The sequence below is a fragment of the Vipera ursinii genome (genome assembly GCF_947247035.1).
Source record: "Vipera ursinii genome assembly, chromosome: 2".
Classification (NCBI taxonomy): domain Eukaryota; kingdom Metazoa; phylum Chordata; class Lepidosauria; order Squamata; family Viperidae; genus Vipera; species Vipera ursinii.
Window position 1 is genome coordinate 65,831,134 of NC_139513.1, and position 24,065 is coordinate 65,855,198.

A 24,065-nucleotide genomic window follows, 5' to 3' on the forward strand; every position below is an offset into this window, starting at 1 on the left:
ATTTGAACTCTTGTTCACTGTGTTATTTACCTGTAATATCTATCTAAACCAGCTGGATTTGGAGCTGTTGTCATCAGTGGGTTGGTGATAGTTAAAAATATTTTTCATTTCTTGCAACCTAGAGGTTTGATATTTCGACCATCTCTGTAACTCTACATATTAATACTGCTTCTGTAATGGATAATTTTCTATAGAACAAACTGCTATTGGAGCTGACAGACACACACAACCACAGCATTATCCAGACATTTCGGAGATATTTTTATGTTGTAACATATAAGTTTTCCATATTTAATGTTTAGTTATGTAAAATTGCTTAGAGACATTCAAGAGTGAGTAGAAAATAAACGGTGTGGGGAAACCCAATGAACAAGACAAGAGACAGCAACACAAAACAATAGTTCTTACTTTAAGATTCAGAGGTTTATTTTGCTAATAATTTGGAACATAGCAAGCATAATAACACATCATCAAGTATATTAATAACCCATTGCAACAAGGACCATATGACATAGCAGAATCCAATAGGACAGCTATAGGCCAATGGCAAATCATTCAGGTCCAGTTGCAACCTTTTATATCCTTTCTCATTCTAAGACTGTAGTCAGATGGTCCGCTGACTTTTGCTGACTTCTACTGACATTTGCTGACTTTTACTGATCTCCTGCTGACCTTCTGCTGAACATAACTATCCACATATACCCGTGTACATTGCAACCCGCATCCATCAGCTACTTTCAGTTCCCCTTTTTCCCACAGTTACAATACTCAGGTTCCAATATACATAGAACTATCTACTTCGCAATTTCATATTGCACAAAGCTCAGTAGATTACAAATAGTATGTTCATATTGTGAAACAGTATAGAGTTCGAGTTAAAGCTTTGTTTTTAATCACTACTGTGGGGCTTATCTCAGGTTTGCTCCAGCCTCATCTTGTTATATGAGGAGAGGGCTATACTTTCATCTCCCACAATGGGTAAATAAAAATGTTTTCCAATTTATTGAAATTAAATCTTAAGCAGAAGATACACATATTGTACCATGAATGTATCAGATTCAGTTACGCGGATTCACAACAAAATCCCCGGTATTAAAATATTTCTTCAGATGATATCACAAACAGTTATCATAGCATGAACTTTTTCATCATCATTATCATCATCACACCTCTTCAAGTTTTTTTATTTCAAAATATGCTGGGAACAATGTAGTCTGTGTGATTGCCATCAATAAGGCCGTCTCCATTGTTGTGAATAAGCCAGCAGGGGATAATGGTGCCATGTTGGACATCAGCTGTGTAATCCTTCTGCCATCCTCTGCAATAGAACACAGAAAGCAGAGAGCTTAGAGCATCCAGTTCATGCAACCATGTCAATGTCGGCTAAAATGTCAGGCTCTCTTTACCTGGTTACTGTCAGCTGGTTATTTTTCACAATCATGGTGGCATCTGGTTTTTCTGGATCTGATCCAGGGTGGACCTCGAGTATGTCAAAGTCGATTGGGTGAAAAAATTGCCCTTAAAATAAACATGACAGCCGCAACAGTAATTATTAAACAGTTGCCAGTCTTGATTAAATAGTTAGTTGTCAGTCATTCAAGAGCAAATCATAAGCAGGGCCACTTCTTGCATTTGACAGGGCTAATTGTGGCCTTAAGTTGGATGTAACTATTTTTATAGCTACCCTACCAATTCTGTTTTTACTTATACAGAAATGTTGCATACTATACATTATTTTCCTGCTTTCAGAGAACTTGTCTTATATGGGTCACATTACCATTGGGGCACTAAGATTCAACCTTAAAATAAGCCTGTTTGGATGATCAAAATACTGCTTTGGAAATTGTGTTTTATGTACTGTATGTTGTTCATATGAAAGAGATAAAGGACTACAGAGAAGGTAAAATGGCTCTACAAATTGAAGGTTCTGGTTCTCCCTACTATTGTGTATAGCTCCTGTACAATGGCTTTTGATGGCTCTTGATAGCATAGCTTGTTGAGTATTTTTGCATCCATATTAAAGAAGAAACTTAATTAGGGAGAAAAACAGGGCAGTTAGCCACATTATCCCTATACATCAAATTGTTTCTTTCAAGGTCCAGAAAAGAGAAGTAATAAACTAGTGATTCTATCCATCTCTATTTGGTACAGAAAAGGATTAAACCTGGGATGACCAAAACACTAACTTCCTGTCTCCTGTATAAAGTGACTCCTTTCTATCTCTACCCAAAGTTCATCTCTCTCTCTCTCTCTCTCTCTCTCTCTCTCTCTCTCTCTCTCTCTCTCTCTCTCTCTCTCTGTCTCTCTCTCTGTCTCTCTCTCTGTCTCTCTCTCTCTCTCTCTCTCTCTCCCTGCTTCTACCTGTCTTTTAACATTTCTGCCAGTCTATTCTTTTTGATGTTTGCTGATCTTTAATAAATATACATCAGGATGTATTTATTGCTATGTATATCAGGTGATATAGCGATCAAATGGAATGTGTTGATGTAATTAAACTGGATGTTGCTCATAATAATAAAAAACAGCACCCAAACTGAACAACTTTTATACACAATCTATTCTAGCAAGTGATACAATCCAGAAATAAATATTGCATGCCTGGAAACAAACAAAAGTGAAAAGCAAATATTGCTACCTTTTTAATCTCATGCCAAGTCAATGCCAGTTTAATCTCAGGCCAAATCAATCAGGAGTTTAACCTCCTGCCAAGTCAGAAGACCATATGCCTTGTGAAAGAAAAGCAGAGAAAAACAAAACCCCCCAAACTCAAAACTCCCTCAGCATAACATCTTTGTGTTACCTAGTAAACCGTGGGTTTGCTCAGATAATCTGTGACTATCCACCATGTAAAATCCCAGGAAATCTCGGAGCACGGGATGTTTCTTCCACACTTGGTGTAGAACAACGACAAATTTTGCTCCATTATCCATTGAAACCTCTACGTTCCGTTTTTGTTTGATTATTAGCGTCAGACTAAGTGGGAAAAGAGAAAGCAAGCAGGGAAAAGTGATTATTAGTATGCTTAATGCAGAGGCTCGAATTAGGGAGATTGGTTGCTAGGGGAGAGCCATTTCTGAAGAAGGCACCTGTAATCACATGGCTGTTGTTTAAATTATGCCTAGCATTAAATTCTACCATATCCTATCAATTCTGGCCCTCAACCTTATTAAATGATGAAGCTATCCATTCATTCACCAATGAAGCAGGCTGAAGTAGAGCAATGCAAATAAACCTCTCACCTGAAACAATTGCTCTAATTGCATTATGCTGATTACTAGCTCTAGGGATTGCTCTCAATTTCAGCCAGGATCACTATGTACGTAATACACTAGACCAGGAGTGGGGAATTAATTTTCCCAATGGGCTGCAGGAGAAACTGCTGTAGAGGGCCAAACCAATAGGGTTGTGAAGGGGCATAGGTGTGCATGCATGCAAATATGTAAAGTGGGGGGGGGGAACAGTCGCCTTCAAAATGCAAGCAATCCACACAGGCCAGACAGGGACAGCCAAAGGAACAGAAGTGGCCCAGGAGCCATAAAGTGCCCAGGTCTACACTAGACTGAACGCATGACAACTTTAGCCTATCCTTCTAGCTTCTTCTGTTGGCAAACATTGGCCTTTATGGACAATTGCTTCCGTACAATTGTCTGGATCTGGATACCCATATCTGCTTTTATTTATTTACTTAAACACATTTGTAAAGCCACCCATCTCACATTGTGACTCTGGACAGCATACATAGTATATATGTTTTATTATTTCTTGTATTTCCAGTGCCATTTGAAGGAGGGGGAAAAAAGGGTTTCTGCTCACATATACCACAGCAATTAAGAAAAGTGCATAAAGTATCAGGTGTTCCCCTGTTTATTTCTGTAAATATTCATATTAAATGAATTGTATAACATTTATCTGAAACGAAGAGCAACTTGTATTTAAGAAAATTACTCCCCATACAGAAGAGAAGATAGGGAAAAGTATAAATGTGCTGGTTAATAACTGTAATAAAAATTGAAGTTTCAAAAATATAAATGTCCATAAAAATCTGTACAATGCCAACTTCCCCACCTTGTAGATTAGGTTTATCAACTGTAGCTGAAACCAGTCCTAGAAAATCCTCCAGCCTTTAAATATATATTGGGACATAGTTTTATGTGCCACACTTTTGGACGGCACATTTTCATAGATAATGTGGTGTTTGTACAGGTAGTCCTTAAATTACAAGGAATCTTTTAGTAACTGAAGTTATAATGGCATTGAAAAAAATAATGTATGACCACTGCAGAATCCCCATTGTCATGTGATCAAAATTCAGACACTTGGCAACTTTTTATAAAGCATGCCTCATATCTACACATAAATGTATAGCATGGTGCCCTTCTCTGTAGCTGAATTCATTTAGATCTACCCCACTTTGTTTATATTAGGACTGGGCAAACCTGTTTTCTTGTGAGGGTCACCTTCTTTCAGGGTTAGTCTGTTGGGGGAATACATTATTAGTAGAGTCGAAACAAACAAAGATTATAAGAGCAGAACCCAAAGGCAGTGTAGGCATAGAAACAGTGGGTGGGAACATCCATTCTGTCTGACCTTTTTTTTCTCTCATTGCATTCTGCAATGAAATGAAGACAACTTGTCAGAAGTCTGATCTGGTATCTTGCCTTTGGCTTTTGCAATAGGCCAAGAGATGTGCAAAATTACAGAAGCTTCAAGTCACCCATCCCTGATTTAAGAATATCACTTTTATACATTTAGGAGTATGAAAAGCTCACCTGGGTTGTTGTAAGATGACTTCATGAAGCCAACTGAATACTCTCCTTTTCATACCATTTTGAAGGATGATATTCTGAGTTGTTATTTCAAGCCTTACATTCCGATTCATAGTTACAATCCCAAGTTTTCCAAAATATGTAATCTGTGGTCTTACATTGTTGATGCTCCTTTTATCTCCAATAAGCTGTCCATTAATGGTAATGCCTAAAGTCCCGAAGAGAGGTTAAAGGGATGGTATATGTGCAAATAACATACCGTATTTTCCGGCATATAAGACGACTTGGCGTATAAGACAACCCTCAACTTTTGGGAAGATTTTCAAGATTTTTCATCTTATACGCCGGAAAATACTTACATGCCAGTTGCCAAGTGTCCGACACAAGCCTGATTCAGCCCCGTCTGATGCAGATGGTGCAAAGCCTCCCTTTTGAAGCCCAAAGGGGCTTTTCCTTCCACCCACCCTTTGGAATAAATGCAAGAGCTGCGTTCCAGGCCAGACTCTGCAAACGGCACGCCAGAAGCCGCAACCACCGCGGGAACCCCAAGTCCCCGCCTTTCGGCAGCCTGCACAGCTGAACACAATCCGGCTTTGAGAGCGGATTTGCAGACGGAGCAGCCGCGTCTCTGGAGCCAAGCCCCGCCCAGGAGGCGGTCAGCCAGGCAGGCCCGGAAGACGCCTGGAGAGCCGGGCTTGGGGCAGCCATGCCGAGGCCAGCTGGTGAGGGCCGCTGCGTGGTCTGCGGGTGAGAGGGGCACCAGGCTGCCAAGTACCGCTGTCCAGACTGCCGGGAGAGATAGCGGGTAGCAGGGCGCACTCTGCTTATGCTCAGATGCCGCTTGGGGGAGGGGGAGGTGCTTCCTGCCGCTCCCAGGGTCTGGCGTTTGCAAGGGGGAGGAGAAGGGGCTTAGAGGCTTTTGGGGGTGGGAAGGGAGAGTCACGTTGGAGGGGGGACTGGACTAAGGAGGCTTGAAGTTGCTTTGGAAGAACGGGGACACTCGATTGATTTATGTGTTTTTTTCCCCGGCGTATAAGACGACTGGGCGTATAAGACGACCCCCCAACTTTTGAGAAGATTTTCATGGGTTAAAAAGTCGTCTTATACGCCAGAAAATACAGTATGTGTAAATATGTCTTTTCCTGGTTTCTTGGAGGCAGGACACTTTCCATACTATATATTTTTGTTAAACTGGGACTGATTCTAATGAAAATTTATTTATTTGATTTCTATAGCCACCCTTCTCAATCAATGACTCTGGGCAGCTCACAGTTCAAAAACATGCACTGCAATGAAAATCTTAAGCTTTTAAAATAATAAAAACAGTAAAAACCATTAAAACAATAAAATACATTAAAACGTCTAATTCAAACTACACGCAAAGGCAAGATATCTGGCCTGTTAACACTATAGCTAGTAGGCAGGGCCATAGGCTCATATAGCTTGGCTTGTGAGAAAAGCCTTTAAAGCTTTATGGAAAACTAACATCATGGGGGCCATTCTAATCTCCAAATGGAAAATATTCAATAGAGTTGGGACTAGTGCAGAAAAAGCTCATCTTTTAGTCCAGTGGTCCCCAAACTTTGTGGCTTGGCGGCTCAGTTGGGGGGGAGAGGGGAACTGGGTTCTGTGGGCAGTGGGCCAGTGTGTGCTCATGCAGCTCTTGCACGACTGATGGGCTGGCACAAGCGACGGGCCAGTGCCAATGAACACATGTGCCCACTAGGCCACCGCTCACAGAGGTTGAGCTGTGTGTATATGTATGTGCTCTGGCCAAGCACTCACATGGCCCAATTCCAAATAGCCCACAGCCCGGTAGTGGACTGCAACCCAGGAGTTGGGGACCCCTGTTCTAGTCCATGTCAGCCTACATTTTTTTGGCTGATGCTGTAGATCCTGTAGAAGCTTAGAAATTATGGCGGGAAAGGCGATCCCTCAGGGTAAACGAAATGTTTAGTTCTTTCCCTCCTAATCTTGATCAATAATATCCCTTATTATAATATTGCATTTGTACTGAAAAGAAAACCATTGGTCCCATCTTCTACTTTAATTGGTCTTGAAATATTTAGTGTAATGAATTACGCTACTTAGAATAATTTAATTTTCTCAATCTCCTTTAACTGGAGATAATTACACATTTATTTCTTCAGAGAATAACAGATTGGGTTATATATAGGCAAGTAGGTTCTCCAAAGGGCAATGACCATTTATTGATAATTCCAAGTTCTAGAAGTCATATATTCTAGTGCAGATAGCTTGGGAATATATACATAAAATTCTGAAGCCTTTTCAATAAAAAAATCCCACTTCTACTACATTTGGATATATTTCATCATTTAAAATCATGTCTTTTCTAATAATCTGCTAATATGATAATCTTTTTAAGACTGGTGCATAAAAATCACCATAGCTTCCTTGAATTGATCCTATCTTTCGCCATCTTTTATAAGTGATCAATGTGATGATAACAGAGTATAGAAGTAGGCACAAATAAACAGCCATGCTGGAATACGAAAATGGTATATATATTCAGAACTAAAGAACATAGTCCTCAGCTTATGACTTCAATTGAGCCAAAAATTTCTGTTGCTAAGGAGGCAGTTGTTAAGTAAAGTTTGCCCCATTTAATGACCTTTCTTGGCAATATTGTTAAATGCAGTTGTTACATTAGTAACAAGGTTGTTAAGTGAATCTGGCTTCCGCATTGACTTAGCTTGTCAGAAAGTTTTAAAAGGTGATCACATGACCCCAGGACCCTGCGACCGTCATTAATATGAGTCAGTTGCCAATCAGCTAATTTTTGATCACATGATCATGGGGATGCTGCAACAGTCTTAAATGTGAAAAATGGTCATAAGTCACATTTTTCAGTGCCATTGTAACTTTGAATAGTCACTAAACAAATTGTTGTAAGTCAAAGACATCTGTAATCTATTTTGAGATATATTGATGGTTAGTATATTTTAGGATACAGCAGAAGCCATGGTAAGCCTAGACTACCCTGAGTATGTTGTTGGCATGTAGAGCAAGAAAGGTAATCAAGAGCAGAAAATCCCCCTAATTCCATATAAATAATAAGCAGTCCAAATTTAAAAAAGCTTTAATAGTCAGCCTGGGTATTATGAAGAAAATGGAATCTAGGAGAACAAGTCTCAAATTTACAGACTATTACATGATGTGCATATTCTTTATGCAAAGGAAACAGACCTCAAAAAAGCAAATGGAATTAGATAGACATTGAACTGATCTAGCAGTGCCATATCATTCTTGGTTTCCATCGCTGTTTCAGAAAAGAAAGGCTCACCTGTAACTGGATCTCTTACCAAATTTATCACTACCCCTGGCTCCTCATTAATATTGAAACAAAGGGCATCTTCTTTCTGGGGCACAGCTATGATAAAGTGTGGGTCTCCATCCGCTGCAAAGAAGAAATCACACCAAAAATCACGCTTCCATCAGTGGGTCATTTTATTTCTGTGCCCTCTTTGTGCACCGTTTAAAATGAAATAGAGGAATGTAAGAAGAAAACATATGGAAAGATGCAGAGTTTCTATTTAATATATTTTTGTAGGGCAATAGAAAGAACATTCAGGGTAACATTATGTAACATGGGCTTTGGCCTTAATCCAACATTGGAAATTGGGAACAGGAGGTCCTTGATTTCCTTTCCTTGTTCCATAACAATCTCTAGTTGATGACTGATGGAGCTGAGAAAAAAATAAGGCCTTTATCTTTCACGGGCAGCAGTAGTTGCACTAGACATGATCCATTCCTTGAAGTCTCTCCCATTTTAAGGTACAGTATGAGACGTTCCAACCCACATACAACAACTGGCTGTTCAGTCTCAAACAGAAGGATCTGAAACTCATGTGTTGCCTTTACTTCATGGATTCTCTCTCTCTCTCTCTCTCTCTCTCTCTCTCTGTGTGTGTGTGTGTGTGTGTGTGTGTGTGTCTGTGTCTGTGTCTGTGTCTGTGTGTGTCTGTGTGTGTGTGTGTGTGTCTGTGTCTGTGTCTGTGTGTCTGTGTCTGTGTGTCTGTGTATTCTAAAAAAGAAACTTACCACTAGAATAATGGTAAGGGGCAGATGTAGGTTGATAGCTGGATACCTGCTGCTTTGCTGCATAAAAGAAAAGAAAAACAAAACAATTTATTCCACATCTGATAAGTACATTAGTTAACATACTGCTCCATTTCAATAATAGCTTTGAAGGCCAGGTTCACATTTGGGGCAGGGAAAGAGGATATTTGGGAGGGCAAGTATTACATGATATTTGAAGGAAGGACAGGAACATTTTGTCCTTCAAACAATTGGTAAAAGGAGACTTAGAGGCTCTCCAAAAGAAAGTAAAATGTTTGAGAACTTCCTGTAACCTTGGGCAATGGATTATCCACTTGTGATTTAGTGAGGCACTGGAATTACTTCATTCACTTAGAAAGTGGTAAGAGATATTTCCCCTGTTTTCTTTACTACTTAAAAAGCCTCTGCATATCACTGCAGCACCAAACCGTTCCTTACCCCAAACTGCCACATTAATACTATGGTCTTTCTAGGAAGTGCTTTCAGAAGAAAAACATCTTGGCAAAGGGCACCACACAGCAGTGTGACTGAAGAAATCACTTTAAAAGCTAAAAAAAAACCCAATGAAACACCTGTGCAATTTTTAGAAGAAGTCAGACTGCCAGTTTGACTCCACTTGTGGCTGATTTTTATTCTTGCCATGTGTCTGCCGAAGCAAAAACTCCAAATTTGCTGTATGCTAAATGTACACATTTCATCTTCAGGTAGCAAAAGAAGAAACTAAAATAATACTCCATTAAACGCAATCAATGGAATGGCAAAATATGAAATACGAGATAAACAATTAGAACCTAATTTACCTTCAGCTGTTTCCAAGGATGTTGATGATGATGATGATGAGAGAGACAGAGAGAGAGAGAGAGAGAGAGAGAGTCAATTTTTATGCCAATCTAGTTTGACTGCAAACTAGGCAGCTATTTTTTTCCTTCTAAAAAACCAGCCACTTCCTTTTATTTAATTAATTAATTAATTAATTAATTAATTAATTAATTAATTAATTAATTTTATATACCGTCCTATTCCCGGAGGACTCAGGGAAAATTAAAACAAACATACAAAAATTAAGATCAGATTAAGACAATTAATTAAATAAAGTCCCCGAAATTTAAAACTAAAACCCAATAAAAATTAAAACCCCTCAGCCTGGGCCAGACAGCCCTTTTAAAAGGGCTTGACCAAATCATCTCTAATTATTAATATTACAAAACATAGTCTATACACATAATTATTCCCTTCCCCTTCCTCCATCGATTCATGTCATGGAGCTAGTTAGTAAAGCAGCAGCGTCAAGACTTTTATTTCCTTTAATCCAGGGGTCTTCAAACTTGGCCCTTTTATGACTTGTGGACTTCAACTCCCAGAATTCCTCAGCCAGGCACACTGGCTGAGGAATTCTGGGAGTTGAAGTCCACCAGTCATAAAAGGGCCAAGTTTGAAGACCCCTGCTTTAATCTTTTCAGTGACAATCTTCTTCTGATAGGAATGATACATTTCAGATTGCAATTCTTTCATTTAAGGGGGGCTTCATGATACCACATGACAAAAACTATAAGGCCTTTGAGAGGGAAGGGTTCTACTGTAAGAACAACTCTGGTGAGGTTAGCAGATAAATTTAGTTGAACCCTTTATGGCTCTAGAGCTGAGGTGTCCAAACTTGACCACTTTAAGACCAATGGACTTCACCTCCCAGAATCTCCAGGCCAGCCATTACATCCACAGGTCTTAAAGTGGCCAGGTTGGACACCCCTGCTCTAGTGCGTGTTTCTTAATCTTGGCAACAGGCTGAGGAATTCTGGGATTTGAACTCCACACTCCTTAAAAATGTTTGTTCTTTATTTTTTTAATTGTATTTTCAAAATATTTAAGTTAAAATGTAAAAAATAAGAAAATAATGTGATGAAAGCCAGATTGTTCAAGTTCTTCTCCTTTGGGAATACATGTAAAATCACAATGCATGTGGGAAAGTGGTGGAGCTTGTGTTGCAATGCCATGACGCTGCTAATATTAATCTGATTCCCCTTGGCCTTTTGGCAGATGCTGCTGAAAAGCACACACCACAGAATTCACGCTTTCCTATCCTGATCTAAGAGGAAAGTATACTGCTTCCTGCTCCAGGATATTCTTTGATTAGTTCAACTGTGAATATTAGGAATACTCACCCCAAACCACTAAAAGCCAGATAGAGTAATGTCTTTATGACAATATCTGTACCTTCTATAGGTTTGTCAGCAACTGCTTCCTTTTCTTCATTGTCTTCTGGCTTTGTGACAACCATGGACGTTAACGGAGTCACAAACTTATATTTCAGAGACAACTCCAGGGCTTTAGCAGTAATATTTTCCTTTTCATCTCCCTGTGCAACCGAACTAAAAGCAAGGACATTGGAGAAGCATTTAGAAAATGTTTTAAGCATGATAATATTAATTATTCAGTATTTTTTCCACCCTGTAATGCACAAATATATGGTAAATTGCTCTAAATAATAAAATAAGAAGAATATGAGCCTATTGGCAAAACTAAACTTATCAAAGTCTAATGTGAAGTTAGAAGACCTGCAATAATTACTTGCAATATCTGAAGCAATTTAAAAGATCAGATCAATTACAGGCCAAAAATGATGAATGGCTACTAGTTAATTCCAGGCTTTATTGAATGAAACTAAATTTCCTTTACTTTTGACTGGATTTAAAATTTATCTTTAAAACAGAAACTATTAACCTTAATCCTAAAGTATAATCTTTCTCAAGAAAGAAATAGAAAGTGATTGATTCTACCTGTCCTCATGAACTTCTCCGGAGTAACCAGAAATAATAAATCTGTTCAAAAAGCCCTATATTACCATGCTTCTAGAAGTTGTTGAATGGTGAGATAACCCCAGAGTCTCTCAATATATTCTCCAAATATATACTGTTCCTCTTCAAGAGGTTTGTTTGTTTCCTCAACATCAGCTTGTTCACTATATGTCACCTCATTTAGTGCCTACAAGAAAAGGTTTGGATTTATAACTGCATTATAATTTTTCAGCACTACACTTTTATACAGGTGTTTTTTCCTATGTTTATGCAGATTGAGCAACAGATGGCTGATTTCACATATATCAAAAAAATTCAGGCAGTCTTTAAAGGTCTCAACACATTACAAGTATTAACCAAGAAGATACCAGTACTTCTCGCAAGTAAACTATATTTTTGGTTTTTATATTTTCATTGTACACAAATGCGGTTTTATCGCTTAGTTGTGAGCTGCCCAGAATTTGGTACAAGCTGGGTCGCTACATAATCACTATATAACTATTTTTAAATAAAATACATGCATACATGCATACATACCTGTTTTACCCTGCTTGCCCAATCTCAATTTAAATCCCACACCGGCCTAGACACTCAATGCATCTGATAAAGTGTGCTGCATTTCAGAAAAAAATGTGCCTTTCAATAATGTTAGAAGGAGAAGGTGCCATCAGTCTCCTCCTAATATCTTGCATTGAGTGGATGACACTTTGTCACCCAGCTCAACATGACCACATTCAGCCATGTAAACTAGTGATAATATGGACGCCTCCCATGATGCCTCACTGCCTGAAAATGCTTTGTGTGAGTCTTATGACAGGTGAAACTATGTTGAAATGTGGAAGGATGGATATGGCTTAACTTCAGTTTGGCTAGCTACTAAGTGAAATAATTAGCCAATATACCAGGAATCTGAATGGCTTTCCTATCTCTAGAAGCAATATAAATAGAGACCATCTCCAAAATCAAATTTTTCACGATTAGTTCTATCTTCTGGAACATCGATAAAGGCAGGTAAACTATTTAATAATTTCCCCTGCAGTACCTACTTTCTCACCAGTGTTTACACAGTTATGTTTCTGGAACTGATTAACTTACCCCTTGAGCCTTTACTTCTGCTGTGATACTGTTCAGGTCATTGTCTGTAATTCGTCCAGCCACAACTATTTCAGAGCCATCATAATAATGTTTAAAATTATTTTGAGTCAAATCTGAGATGGCATTTTCTTTATAGTCTAACTCCACTTCAGTAAGCAAAGGATTGGCTACTTCATCATAAAAACCCTGGGAACAAAATAGATATCAGGGTGATTAAAAACTGTAACACTAAAAGGGTATTTATTCTTGAAATCAAAATAATGGAAATTAGGACTTCCGGTTCCGGTTTTCAGCACGACCAGACGCATGAGGGAATGCTCCCCACATCGTCTGGATTTCTTCATTGGGGAGCCCCTGTAAAGGGGTTGAAAGTCACCCCGGAAGGGTGACAAGCAGGGGTGAGGTCTCTCCAGTTGGTGGTAGAAGGGCAGCAGCCCTCCCATTGGCTTGGAGCAACTCTCCGAACTGACGAAGAAAGGATCGGCCACTCCCATGGCCCATCATTTCAGCCATTTCCAGCCAAAGCCAAAATTACAACAAAGCATTTGAAAGCACTGAGAATTGCCTTCTTCCCTTCCTAATTGTCTACTTTTTCCTGCCAAAAGCTCCTTGAATTTGCTTCCCCCAGTGAGGAGAGAGGGAAGGGAGCTTTTTTTCCCCACCCACCTTAAGGGTGGCCTTTGATCATGCCGGGAGAAAAAAGAAAACCTTGAACAGAATAATACTATTTAATTCAACTTACTTCCTTTCTATTTTTGGCGACCCAAAACTCCTATCCTTACAGAAACTGGCTATTCTGTCTATTTGATTAAAAAAAGAGAGAAAAGAGAGAAAACAACTACTTAAAAGCTACCTAAAAGTACTCAAAACTGATAAATTTACTCTGTCTGAAAAAGATTTTAAGTACGCTTGGGACATCTTGCAGCCTTTTTGGCAAATAAACCTGTTTATTTTGGAACTGCCCGTGGCATTATCAGCTAAAGATAAAAACCTGAAACAGCTGAAGGTGAACTCAAGGCTTGTGGAGGTGAACATTTACTGACTTTTGTTTAAAAATTAGCCTCGACTAAGGACTATTTACCATTACTTCTAAATGGAGACTGATCAGCCACAAACCTCGCTTGACTATAAGCTCATATTAGAAACAATCCATAAAGTTTTTGAGACGTTTATCTCCAGGCTGGAAAATTTAGGTGCCAGCTCCAATTTACAAGCTGTAACCCAGAGTTCAACTAAAGAATTTACAACTCAAAATATAACAAAACTGGAACAAATTACTACTGAGACAGAGGAACACAAGATACAACAAGATATTGAAAAAACTAATACAAAAAAATTGATTCTATCCAAAGAGCCAACAACTCTAAAAGTACAAGGAACTATCACTATGGCAAATAAACTTAAGGACCAAGAACAAACTATAGGAAAACTTAATACTCAACTTTTGACTCCATCAAAAGAGCCTATAACTTTAGAAGTATACTATGTGCAAGATAGTGATGCTAACATAGAGGACGTGGAAGATCAACAAAGACAGTTTCCTGAAAGCCTGGATAGCCAAGCACTAATTAAAAACTGGATAAGACTCTCTACTTAAAGCAGATGAACCAAGATGGAAGAGGAATCCAGACTGAACTGAAGATAAAGTTTTTAGAGCAAATACAGAGACTAGAACTAACAGGGCAACAACATAATGACTACAAATGGTTTGGTTTTTGTGGATCACTGATGGCTAGATGGCCCCCTTCGATTCAAATAATATGTATTGGAACGAATGGAGATCTATCTGGCAATTCAAAGGCCTTGGTCTGGAAACCTGATTGGTAAAAAAAGAAAGCCAGAGTTAGATTTAAAAAGTGAGTTCTTAGAGAACCATTAAAGGTTATCCTTCCAGTAATCAGTGATCTAGCACAGGGGTGTAAAACTCAATTTCATTGAGGGCCGCATCAGCATTGCAGTTGCCCTCAGGGGGCCGGGTGGGTATGGCCAGGATGGGCGTGGCCTACTGGATGGGCGTGGCTAGAGTGCATATGGCCTACTGGGTGGGCGTGGCCAGCTCTACATCATTCGCATCAAGGGTGCCTATGGGGGCCTGGGCAGGAGTGGGACAGATCTGAGGGTCTCTGGCAGAAGGAGGGTCTCTGGGCCAGGGCCAAGGCAGTGGGGGCCATTCCCTCACTGTTTCCAGGATGGCTTCGCGGGCCGCATGAAACCACTTCGCGGGCCGGATCTGGCCCCCGGGCCTTGTGTTTGACATGTCTGATCTAGCAGGATCTAAAATAGAAAATCTTTATGAGATAGAACTAGAATGTGTTTATGTATTTATTAGGCTTATTTTAGACATTATAATTTGTGCACTGACATAATGGAAATTTGGTTTATAGATCTCACGTTTGATGTTAAAAGACATTTGATTATTCCATTTAAGAATTAAGAATTAGCTAAAATTTAAAACAGAATCTGGTTGTGTATAAATAGTTGTAGATTGATAAACATAGGCTGTGGTCCTGTTAGTAACATGTGATGTATTAGGATGTGAAACAGACAATGTTTTTTAGGTAGAACATAGCTACTCAGCCACTGTGTACATGTTAGATGCTATAGTTTTTGCTGTAATGAAATAAGGGAAATTTGGGTTGTGAATATTATTTGGGATGTTAAAGGCTATATTTGAATAATATAATTAAAATCAAAATTAGGTAAAATTTAATAACAGGACATAGATATATCTCAATGAAATTGAATTGACAATTTTTTAACTGACCATGCTATTTCTAGAAATTTATTAGTTTAAACTGGTTGTATGAAATGTTAAGGGAAATTGAAAAGGACGTTTTGATAATGTAACCTGAATTAAGTACTGAAAACTCTGTTACTGAATCTCTGATTACCCAGTCACCATGATGCTTTCTAAATATGTAGATTTTAATTGAAAAACCAATAAAACTTGTTTAAGGACAAAATATTGGAAATTAGAGGTTGCTTTTTTAACCACACTACTTTTCTACACTACCTTTCATTTAGAAAAGTACTCTGGAAAACAGAACTCTCTTTGAAACTTTTAATTCTTTAAAACTCTATCCCTTTTTTCACATCTACCATTTTGTTTAGATATGGAAAAGTGAGTTTAGAAGTAGCAATGACATTACACATGTGCAGTACAAAAATTAGGACTATTTTACTGTACATGATAATAAAACCATTTTCAAGTCTGATGAATTTTATTTTTTAATCACGGAAAAATGTGCAATTCTTTTCATTCACAACTTTTACTAACACAAAGCACTTCTTGACACCTTTTCCTATTTTGCAAAACCACTGACTGTTAGACAATCCATTTTTAAAATAAAAAAGGTCTACTTTCATTCATCTGTATACTCTCATGAGGTAAATTTTTCTGATGTGAGCAGCTTTTTCAGAAACTGACATTTTCAATTGGACACAGATTTAAATAGATTAGATTAGATAACTTTTATTGTCATTTTTCCCTGTGGGCACAATGGCACACATTAAAAATGAAATTTACTTGCTTCCTATTTACTGTTGTAAATAAACTATTTTCTAGATTTCTTTCCCCAACCTCTCTCTTTTTATTAATTTTTGCCAGGAAAATATGGAGTATGATATGGAATGAAATAATAGTATCCTGAGAAGGGATAAAGTTTTGTCCCAGTGGGCTGTGCTGATTCTTTTGCAACAGGCCAGAAACAAGGAAAAAATGGTGTCTGGTATCAGGATCTAGTCAAGAACTAAAGAAAAATAAGCACCTGGTTGGTCCCTGTGATGTCTTACCTGTTAGATATAGTGTCTTTAGAAAACTAATTCATGGGATGATGAAACTTATTATTAACAATGGATTCCAATATTTTCTCACTCTATTCTTCGTTCAATCTTTGCCACAGTGTGAGGGGAACATATATACTAATCTCTTTTGGTTACTTTTGGGTGCTATACAGTTCTGCTTAAAGATGGGATAAGAATACCATTTCCTTCATGTAACTGAAAAGAGTAATCAGTGATCTTTCTCTGCTTGATTCATGTCTGAATCCAAGCAAGAGTAGTGTCGTTATATTTTGCACCCAGTGTCCTTTCTCTACCCAGAAATATTTCATCATAAATATAAATATCAACTCTTCATATGTTTATTCTTCTACCTGTAGTTGTAAGGCTGCATCTGAGTCTGTAAAGATGCGGCGAGCCACACCACTGTTTTCTGTTGCCAATCTCTCTAAGAATGCATAGTCAACGTCATAACCAAACCCAAGATTGTATATAGGATATCTTCCTTTAGTTGCATTCTTAGCATTTTCTTGAATGTCTCTGGGATTTGATACACCTGCATAGAAAGGATCACAAAACACAATTAAATAACACAATTATCTGAAACATGCTTGTGGGGTAAACCTTTTTGGGCAGAGCAATCCTGTAACTTAAAAACGGGGCTCTACAACTTCCTAACTTTCAGCTTCAAACTCTCCTCCTAATGGGTTGGAAGAGAATGAGTAATGTTGTAATTTGGTTCCTTTTTTCCTTCCTCACTGCCTTTTCCCTGGGAAAAACAGTTGCTGTTGTTATTTATTAGACGTATTGTATTATAGCCCCCCTGCCCCATCCCAAAATATCTTGAAACTAGAGATAAACAATCAATCAACAGCAGTTTCAGGAGTTTAGCAGTCATTTGGGAGCATTTCTGGGAGTTTCTCCTAGGACTTCTGTAGTGCCTCTCACAATGAATATTAATTTTCAGCCTTTGGAGGTAGGGAGGGAACTACCAAATAATACAGAGACAAGTTCTTCATAGGAGGTGGAACTAGATCTATTTCTGCCAAAAGAAACCTCTTGGGAGTCCATGATTCTAACTGGCCAGTAAGTGCCTCCCAAATCTCACAAAGCTGAGAAACAGGTTTGGATACTCTTGTGAGATGCAAGAACATAAATCATCTTCCTTCCCAGTCCTCACAACCATCATATATATATATTTGTTAGCAATCTAAAAAAAATTACACAAATATGAGCTGTCACTGTTGTGACTACTGCCTGTGGATGGCCTTCGGTTAGGCCGAAACAGGAAATAAGATTTGTCCCATGTTTGGGGCCTAGCAAGGTAATCTAAATAGTTAACAAGCATTTATATATATATATATATATAAACAAGGAGACTGAATAGCAGTCTTATTCAAATATTTATTCGTCATTCAGCTACTTACCTACATTGGCTTCCCCATCAGATAACATAATGACTAAAGAGGCACTTCTTTCAGGTACAGATTTACTTTCATGAGCTTTATTCAGCATTTCTATGCCAGTCAGTAAACCACCATTAAAATCTGTTGCTACAAAGTAAAAGCAGGGGTTCAAATTTTTCAGCATATGAAAATAGAGATTCAAATATTTTCCATGTAATGATTTTTTTAATATAGCCATTTTATTTTAACCTTATTTTAATACAGCATTTTGACTTTAACTTTTCTTTTTTTCTACTTACCTCCCAGTGCCCTTATTTGGCTAATAAATTCCTTTGATTGGTTCACATTCTGCGGAGTAGCTTGAATTAAGTTATCTTTCCATATTGAAACTGAAGATTGAAACAGGATGATATTGAAGTGATCTTCCTCTTTTAAGTCTTCCACTATTTTTGTCAAGGCTTCCTTTGCCTAGAATTATTTTAAAAAAAAACTAATAAAGTGTAACAAATTCTTTTGTATTTGAGGGATTGCTCAACTCTCAACTAAGGACTTCTGCTCCATACTTACTCCAACCTGTGTTCCTTTCAACTCAGTGGGCTCTCTATACTAGCACATTACATTGCTGTGATCTTTTCTTCCCAATTACAGTATATTAGCCAATTGAAAACAAGGTAGTTCCCTACTGCCAGTAATCAATATTTTATCTGATAGGAGTTTATCTCTTTAAGTCAGACATGTCAAACACAAGGCCGGATCTGGCCCACGAAGTGGTTTCATGTGGCTCACGAAGCCATCCTGGAAACAGTGAGGGAATGGCCCCCACTGCCTTGGCCCTGGCCCAGAGACCCTCCTTCTGCCAGAGACCCTCAGATCTGTCCCACTCTTGCCCAGGCCCCCATAGGCACCCTTGATGTGAACGATATATAGCTGGCCATGCTCACCCAGTAGGCCATATGCACTGTAGCCACACCAACCCAGTAGGCCACGCCCACCCTGGCCATACCCACCCAGGCCCCTGAGGGCAACCACAATGCTGGTGCGGCCCTCAATGAAATTGAGTTTGACACCCCTGCTTTAAGTAGTTAGATGATAAGTTAAATTGTTATAGAGCAGAAGCTATCAGCTCCTAAGTTCAGATGTTATACCCATGTCCTGCTATTGCCACCCACATTATATGCTGCTGACAGATCCTTTGATTATATGTGTTTGCTCAAGGTCTCCAACTATTTAACCCACAACTTCATCCTTTAAGGACAAATATTTACTGAGGGGGAAAAAATCACGCTTCTTCTTTTTGCCTCCACACTGAGGCAACAGTCCCTTGTCTCCTAATCATGGTTAGTAATATTATGCAACAGTCAGGCTCCACGCTATCATCCCTGGACCATCAATAGTAAATTTAATATGTATTAAATATGTAAAAATTTGCTAAGTCTCTCCCCATTTATGTGCTATTTTGCCTTTCCCCCATGAAATTGTAGGGTGTTTGAGATAACATGACATCTTACTAGAGAGATAGCTGAGATTTTTTTAAAATGATAATTTTATAACATGTTGGTCTTTTAAAAAATTATTGCTATTATTTTAGATTTTTATCTATTTTTAATAATTGGTTGACTCTTGACATAGTTCATGAACATATTGATTCACGGCTTAAGTGTAAACTGATTGTTTCAAAATTAAATTGCTTCCTCAAAGAGGGTCCTCTTATATTCACATTCACCATTTTGGGTCCTCACCCTAGTTGTAAGGCTGAATAAAGCAGTTGGCAATGTCATGTTCAAGCTTGCCAGTATCCCACATTTCATTCTAATGCTGAAGTGTTTTATTTCCTCAGGAGCCAGCTGGAAGAATGTTCTGTATGACTTTGGAGCTAAATAAATATATGGCCTAAATCCCATAAAAAGACAAAAAAATGGGAAAACACCAGGTCCAGATGGGCTTCCGGCAGAGCTATATAAAAATATACAAGACATACTAAGTGAACTGCTGAAAGATGTTTGTAATGGACTTTTGTTATAGGTTAAACTCCCAGCTACATGGATGGAAGCAAATATTACTCTAATAAGAAAAGAAGATTCAGATTTGACGCAGATCAAGAATTATAGACCGATTTTACTGCTTAATGTGGATTACAAAATTTTTACTTCAGTAATGGCAGAGAGACTGAAATAATACTTAGTTGAATTCATACATCCAGATCAATATGGCTTCTTACCAAAGAGACAAATTAAAAACAACTTAAGAGTGATAATGGAGATATTAGAATACTATGAACTACACCCAGGGAAACAATTAGCACTAATTTTTTTAGACATCCAAAAGGCATTTGACAACGGTTCCTGGCAATTTATGGCTCAGCAACTACAAATAATGGACTTTGGACAGAACTTTATAAAAATGATAAAAACAATATATAACAAACAGAAAGCCAAAGTGATTGTGAACAGAGACTGTACCAAGAGCTTTGAGATAAGAAAATGCACAAGGCAAGGATGTCCACTATCCCCATTGCTATTTATTTTTACTTTGGAAATTTTAAATAGAAATATTAGACAAGATACAGAAATTAAAGAGCTGGAGATAAAAGGTGAATCATATAAATTACAAGCATTTGCTGATGATCTAGTATTTATCCTAGAAGAACATTTGGAGATGATTCCTAAGTTATGGGGAAAGATAGAACAGTATGGAGAAATGGCAGGATTAAAAACAGAGAAAAAACCAAGGTAATAGTTAAGAATCTCACAGATAAACAGAAAAAAACAAATGTCAGAAAAACAGAGAAACAGATAGTGAAAAAGGTTAAATATTTGGGTATATATCTATTGGCCAAATGCTCAACAATAAAAGAAGATAATTATATAAAATTATTGAAACGAATAAAACTGGACTTGGAAAGATGGAAGAATCTGCAATTGTCAATATTAGGAAGAATTGCTATAGTGAAAATGAATGTATTGCCGAAGATTCTATTTTTATTTCAAACAATTCCAATAAAACTTGAGAAAAAATTCTTCCAATACCTAAACTCATTAATTTTGAATTTTGTCTGGCAAGGAAAGAAAGCTAGAATTAAGATGAAAATGTTACAAGACACTAAGGAAAATCGCAGTTTTGGGTTACCAGAATGGGCCTTGTATTATCAAGCATCTGTTTTAACATGGATGAAAGAATGGATAACTCTTAGAAATAAAAGGTTGTTATATTTGGAGGGGTATGACTTACAATTGGGATGGCACGCTTTCTTATGGTATGGGAAAAACAGAGTTCATAAATATTTCCAAAATCACTATACAAGAAATGATTTGTTAATAGTATGGGGAAAAATTAAAACTAAAATATATTTAAAAATTCCAGGATGGTTATCAACGATGGAAGCAATTTTACATCCAAACTTGGTAGACTTTGAAAATATTTGGACATATAGAGATATTCTAAATATTGATGGGAATTTAAAATCTAAACAAGAACTGAAAAATCAGTGTATCAACCTGTCGTGGTGGGCATTTACAGATGCAAAATAGATATGAAAAAGACCTGAAATTGTATGGATTTTATATATATTTTTGTCTTTTGGTACTATACATGGGGTTTTCATGGCAAATATACTGGAGTGGGTTGCCATTTCCTTCTCCAGTGGATCACGTTTTGTCACAACTCTCTGCTATGACCTCTCCGTCTTGGGTAGCCCTGCACGGCATAGCTCATAGCTTCATTGAATTACGCAAGCCCCTTCACCATGACAAGGCAGTAATCCATGAAGGGGATTTTTTTTTGTTGGACCATAAGAAAGGCTGAGCGCCAAAGAATTGAGGCCTTTGAACTATGGTGCTGGAGAAGACTCCGAGTCCCTTGGACTGCAAGGTGATCAAACCGGTCAGTCCTAGAGGAGATCAACCCTGACTGCTCTTTAGAAGGCCAGATCCTGAAGTTGAAACTCAAATACTTTGGTCACCTAATGAGAAGGAAGGACTCACTGGAGAAGAGCCTAATGCTGGGAAAGATTGAGGGCAAGAGAAGAAGGTGACGACAGAGAATAAAGTGGCTGGATGGAGTCACTGAAGCAGTAGGCATGAGCCTAAATGGACTCTAGAAGATGGTAGAGGACAGGAAGGCCTGGAGGAACATTGCCCATGGGGTCACGATGGGTCAGACACGACTTCGCAACTAACAACAACAACAACAAAATAATTTTTTGTTAATTCTGGAAATGGAAAGTGAACAAGTTAAAGAAACAATGATAAGATGGGCAAAAAAAAACTTTGGTTATAATATAGAACTAGAAAAGTTGCAAACGCTATGGGAGAGATATTATAAATTGACAATGTCAACTTCGTATAAAGAAAATTTATATAAAATGTTTTATAGATGGCACTTGCCACCAGCAAGATTAGCAAAAATGTTTAAAAATATGTCAGATAGATGCTGGAAATGTAAGCATAACTCAGGCACGTATTATCATGTTTGGTGGACATGTGGCAAAGCAAAGGCTTATTGGAAAAAGATACATGCTTGATTAATAATAATAATAATAATAATAATAATAATAATAATAATAATAATAATAATAAGTTGGAAGGGACCTTGGAGGTCATCTAGTCCAACCCCCTGCTCAGGCAGGAAACCCTATACCATTTCAGACAAGTGGCTGGCCAGTCTCTTCTTAAAAACCTCCAGTGTTGGAGCATTCACCACCTCTGGAGGCAGGTTGTTCCACTGGTTAATTGTTCTAACTGTCAGGAAGTTTCTCCTTAGTTCTAGGTTGCTTCTCTCCTTGAGAGAACTTGTTAGAAACTTGTTAGAAACAATATTGGGAGAACATGTTGATTTTAAACCTGAACTTTTTTTATTAGGTATAATGGCAGAAAAGACTAACAAACAAAGCCTATATTTGATTTTACACATCACAACAGCAGCAACAATAATCTTTGCGCAATATTGGAAAAATGAAGGACTACCACCAGAAGAAGAAATAATAAAAAAATACTGGAATGCGCAGAGAAGGACAGATTAACTATGAGATTGAAAGATAAAGAAGAAACAGAATATTATCAAACTTGGGATTTATTTTATCAATGGCTAGAGGAAAGAATGAAGGATTAGGAACTGAATATGTATTAGCGCTTTTAAACCCAGACAGCACGTTGGTTGAAAAAATAATATATGTATTTAAGAGAAAATTAATAAAATCTTTATAATAAATAAATAAACATATGGCCTAAATCAGTGATCCCCCAACCTTTCCAGCTTGGCGGTCTGGTGGGGGTAGGGGGAAGACAGGTGATGGTTCTGCGTGAGTGGCAGGTGCGCACGTATGAACGTGCACAGCTCTTATTTGTATGAGTGGAGCTTCATGCATGAGCAGAAGTGGTTGCTGCTTCATGCATGAGCGCAAACACCCACAGCTCGGGTGAGTAGAGCTTCATGCACATGTACACGCTTGCCCACCACCTGCACAGCCCCGTTCTGAACAGGCCGCAGCCAGGGACCCCTGGCCTAAATCAACACATCAAAAAGAAGGGTTAGCTAAAAGTTAAGGATGAAGCAGTAGAGTTCAATTACATCATTAAATAATTTCAAGTTTACTATGCTACATGTTTTACTATATGGGTAAATCTTGCAAAACAGAAATAATTTGGAGTAAAAGATTGTGGGACCTGATTTTATCTGCTGTACAATTTATCATCCTTCTAGCAATACCGTATTACAAGAATTTGTGTTGTTCACTTACTTGCTGAATTTTCTGTCCAGACATGGAACCACTGGTATCTATTACAAAGGCAACATTCTTAGGTAAACGTTCAAGGTTTTTTGGTGCAAAAAAGTGTACAAAGTATCCATTTACTACCTAAAAAACATTAATAAAGGTAGCATTAATTTGTGGTACGGTTTTTTGTTTAGATTTGTTTTTGTACTGGTATATTAGTTTAAATGTCAAACAACTAGATTTTACCTGTAAATTATTAGGAGAATCTCTGTTCACATCATACTTAATGACAAAATCTCCTTGTAGCAGAGTAGTTGTACAATTGTCACAGGTTCGTTGTTGTTCAATAGTAGGACTGAATGATACATGGGCCTTTAAAAAGAAGAAATCTTCATCTTAGATTTCAGCAAATGAAGAAAGAAGATTCTGCAGAAGT

General features: G+C 37.9%; 1 protein-coding gene across 1 annotated transcript in view; it reads right to left on the minus strand.

Moving 5' to 3' along the window:
• Window positions 1–417: 417 nt before the first annotated feature.
• Window positions 418–24,065, minus strand: part of LOC310634821 (inter-alpha-trypsin inhibitor heavy chain H3-like) — a gene marked incomplete at its 5' end in the record, with an annotated part of 32,894 nt that continues 9,246 nt past the window's right edge. The window contains 15 exons of the mRNA XM_083353357.1: window positions 418–1,318; window positions 1,407–1,518; window positions 2,801–2,973; window positions 4,770–4,974; window positions 8,071–8,184; window positions 8,829–8,885; window positions 9,647–9,706; window positions 11,058–11,212; window positions 11,686–11,825; window positions 12,734–12,919; window positions 16,888–17,053; window positions 17,937–18,066; window positions 18,219–18,387; window positions 23,654–23,770; window positions 23,876–24,001. Of these exons, the coding sequence (XP_083209483.1) occupies window positions 1,189–1,318; window positions 1,407–1,518; window positions 2,801–2,973; window positions 4,770–4,974; window positions 8,071–8,184; window positions 8,829–8,885; window positions 9,647–9,706; window positions 11,058–11,212; window positions 11,686–11,825; window positions 12,734–12,919; window positions 16,888–17,053; window positions 17,937–18,066; window positions 18,219–18,387; window positions 23,654–23,770; window positions 23,876–24,001 (2,040 nt within the window). The 3' untranslated portion in view covers window positions 418–1,188. The remainder of the gene's footprint in view (window positions 1,319–1,406; window positions 1,519–2,800; window positions 2,974–4,769; window positions 4,975–8,070; window positions 8,185–8,828; window positions 8,886–9,646; window positions 9,707–11,057; window positions 11,213–11,685; window positions 11,826–12,733; window positions 12,920–16,887; window positions 17,054–17,936; window positions 18,067–18,218; window positions 18,388–23,653; window positions 23,771–23,875; window positions 24,002–24,065) is intronic.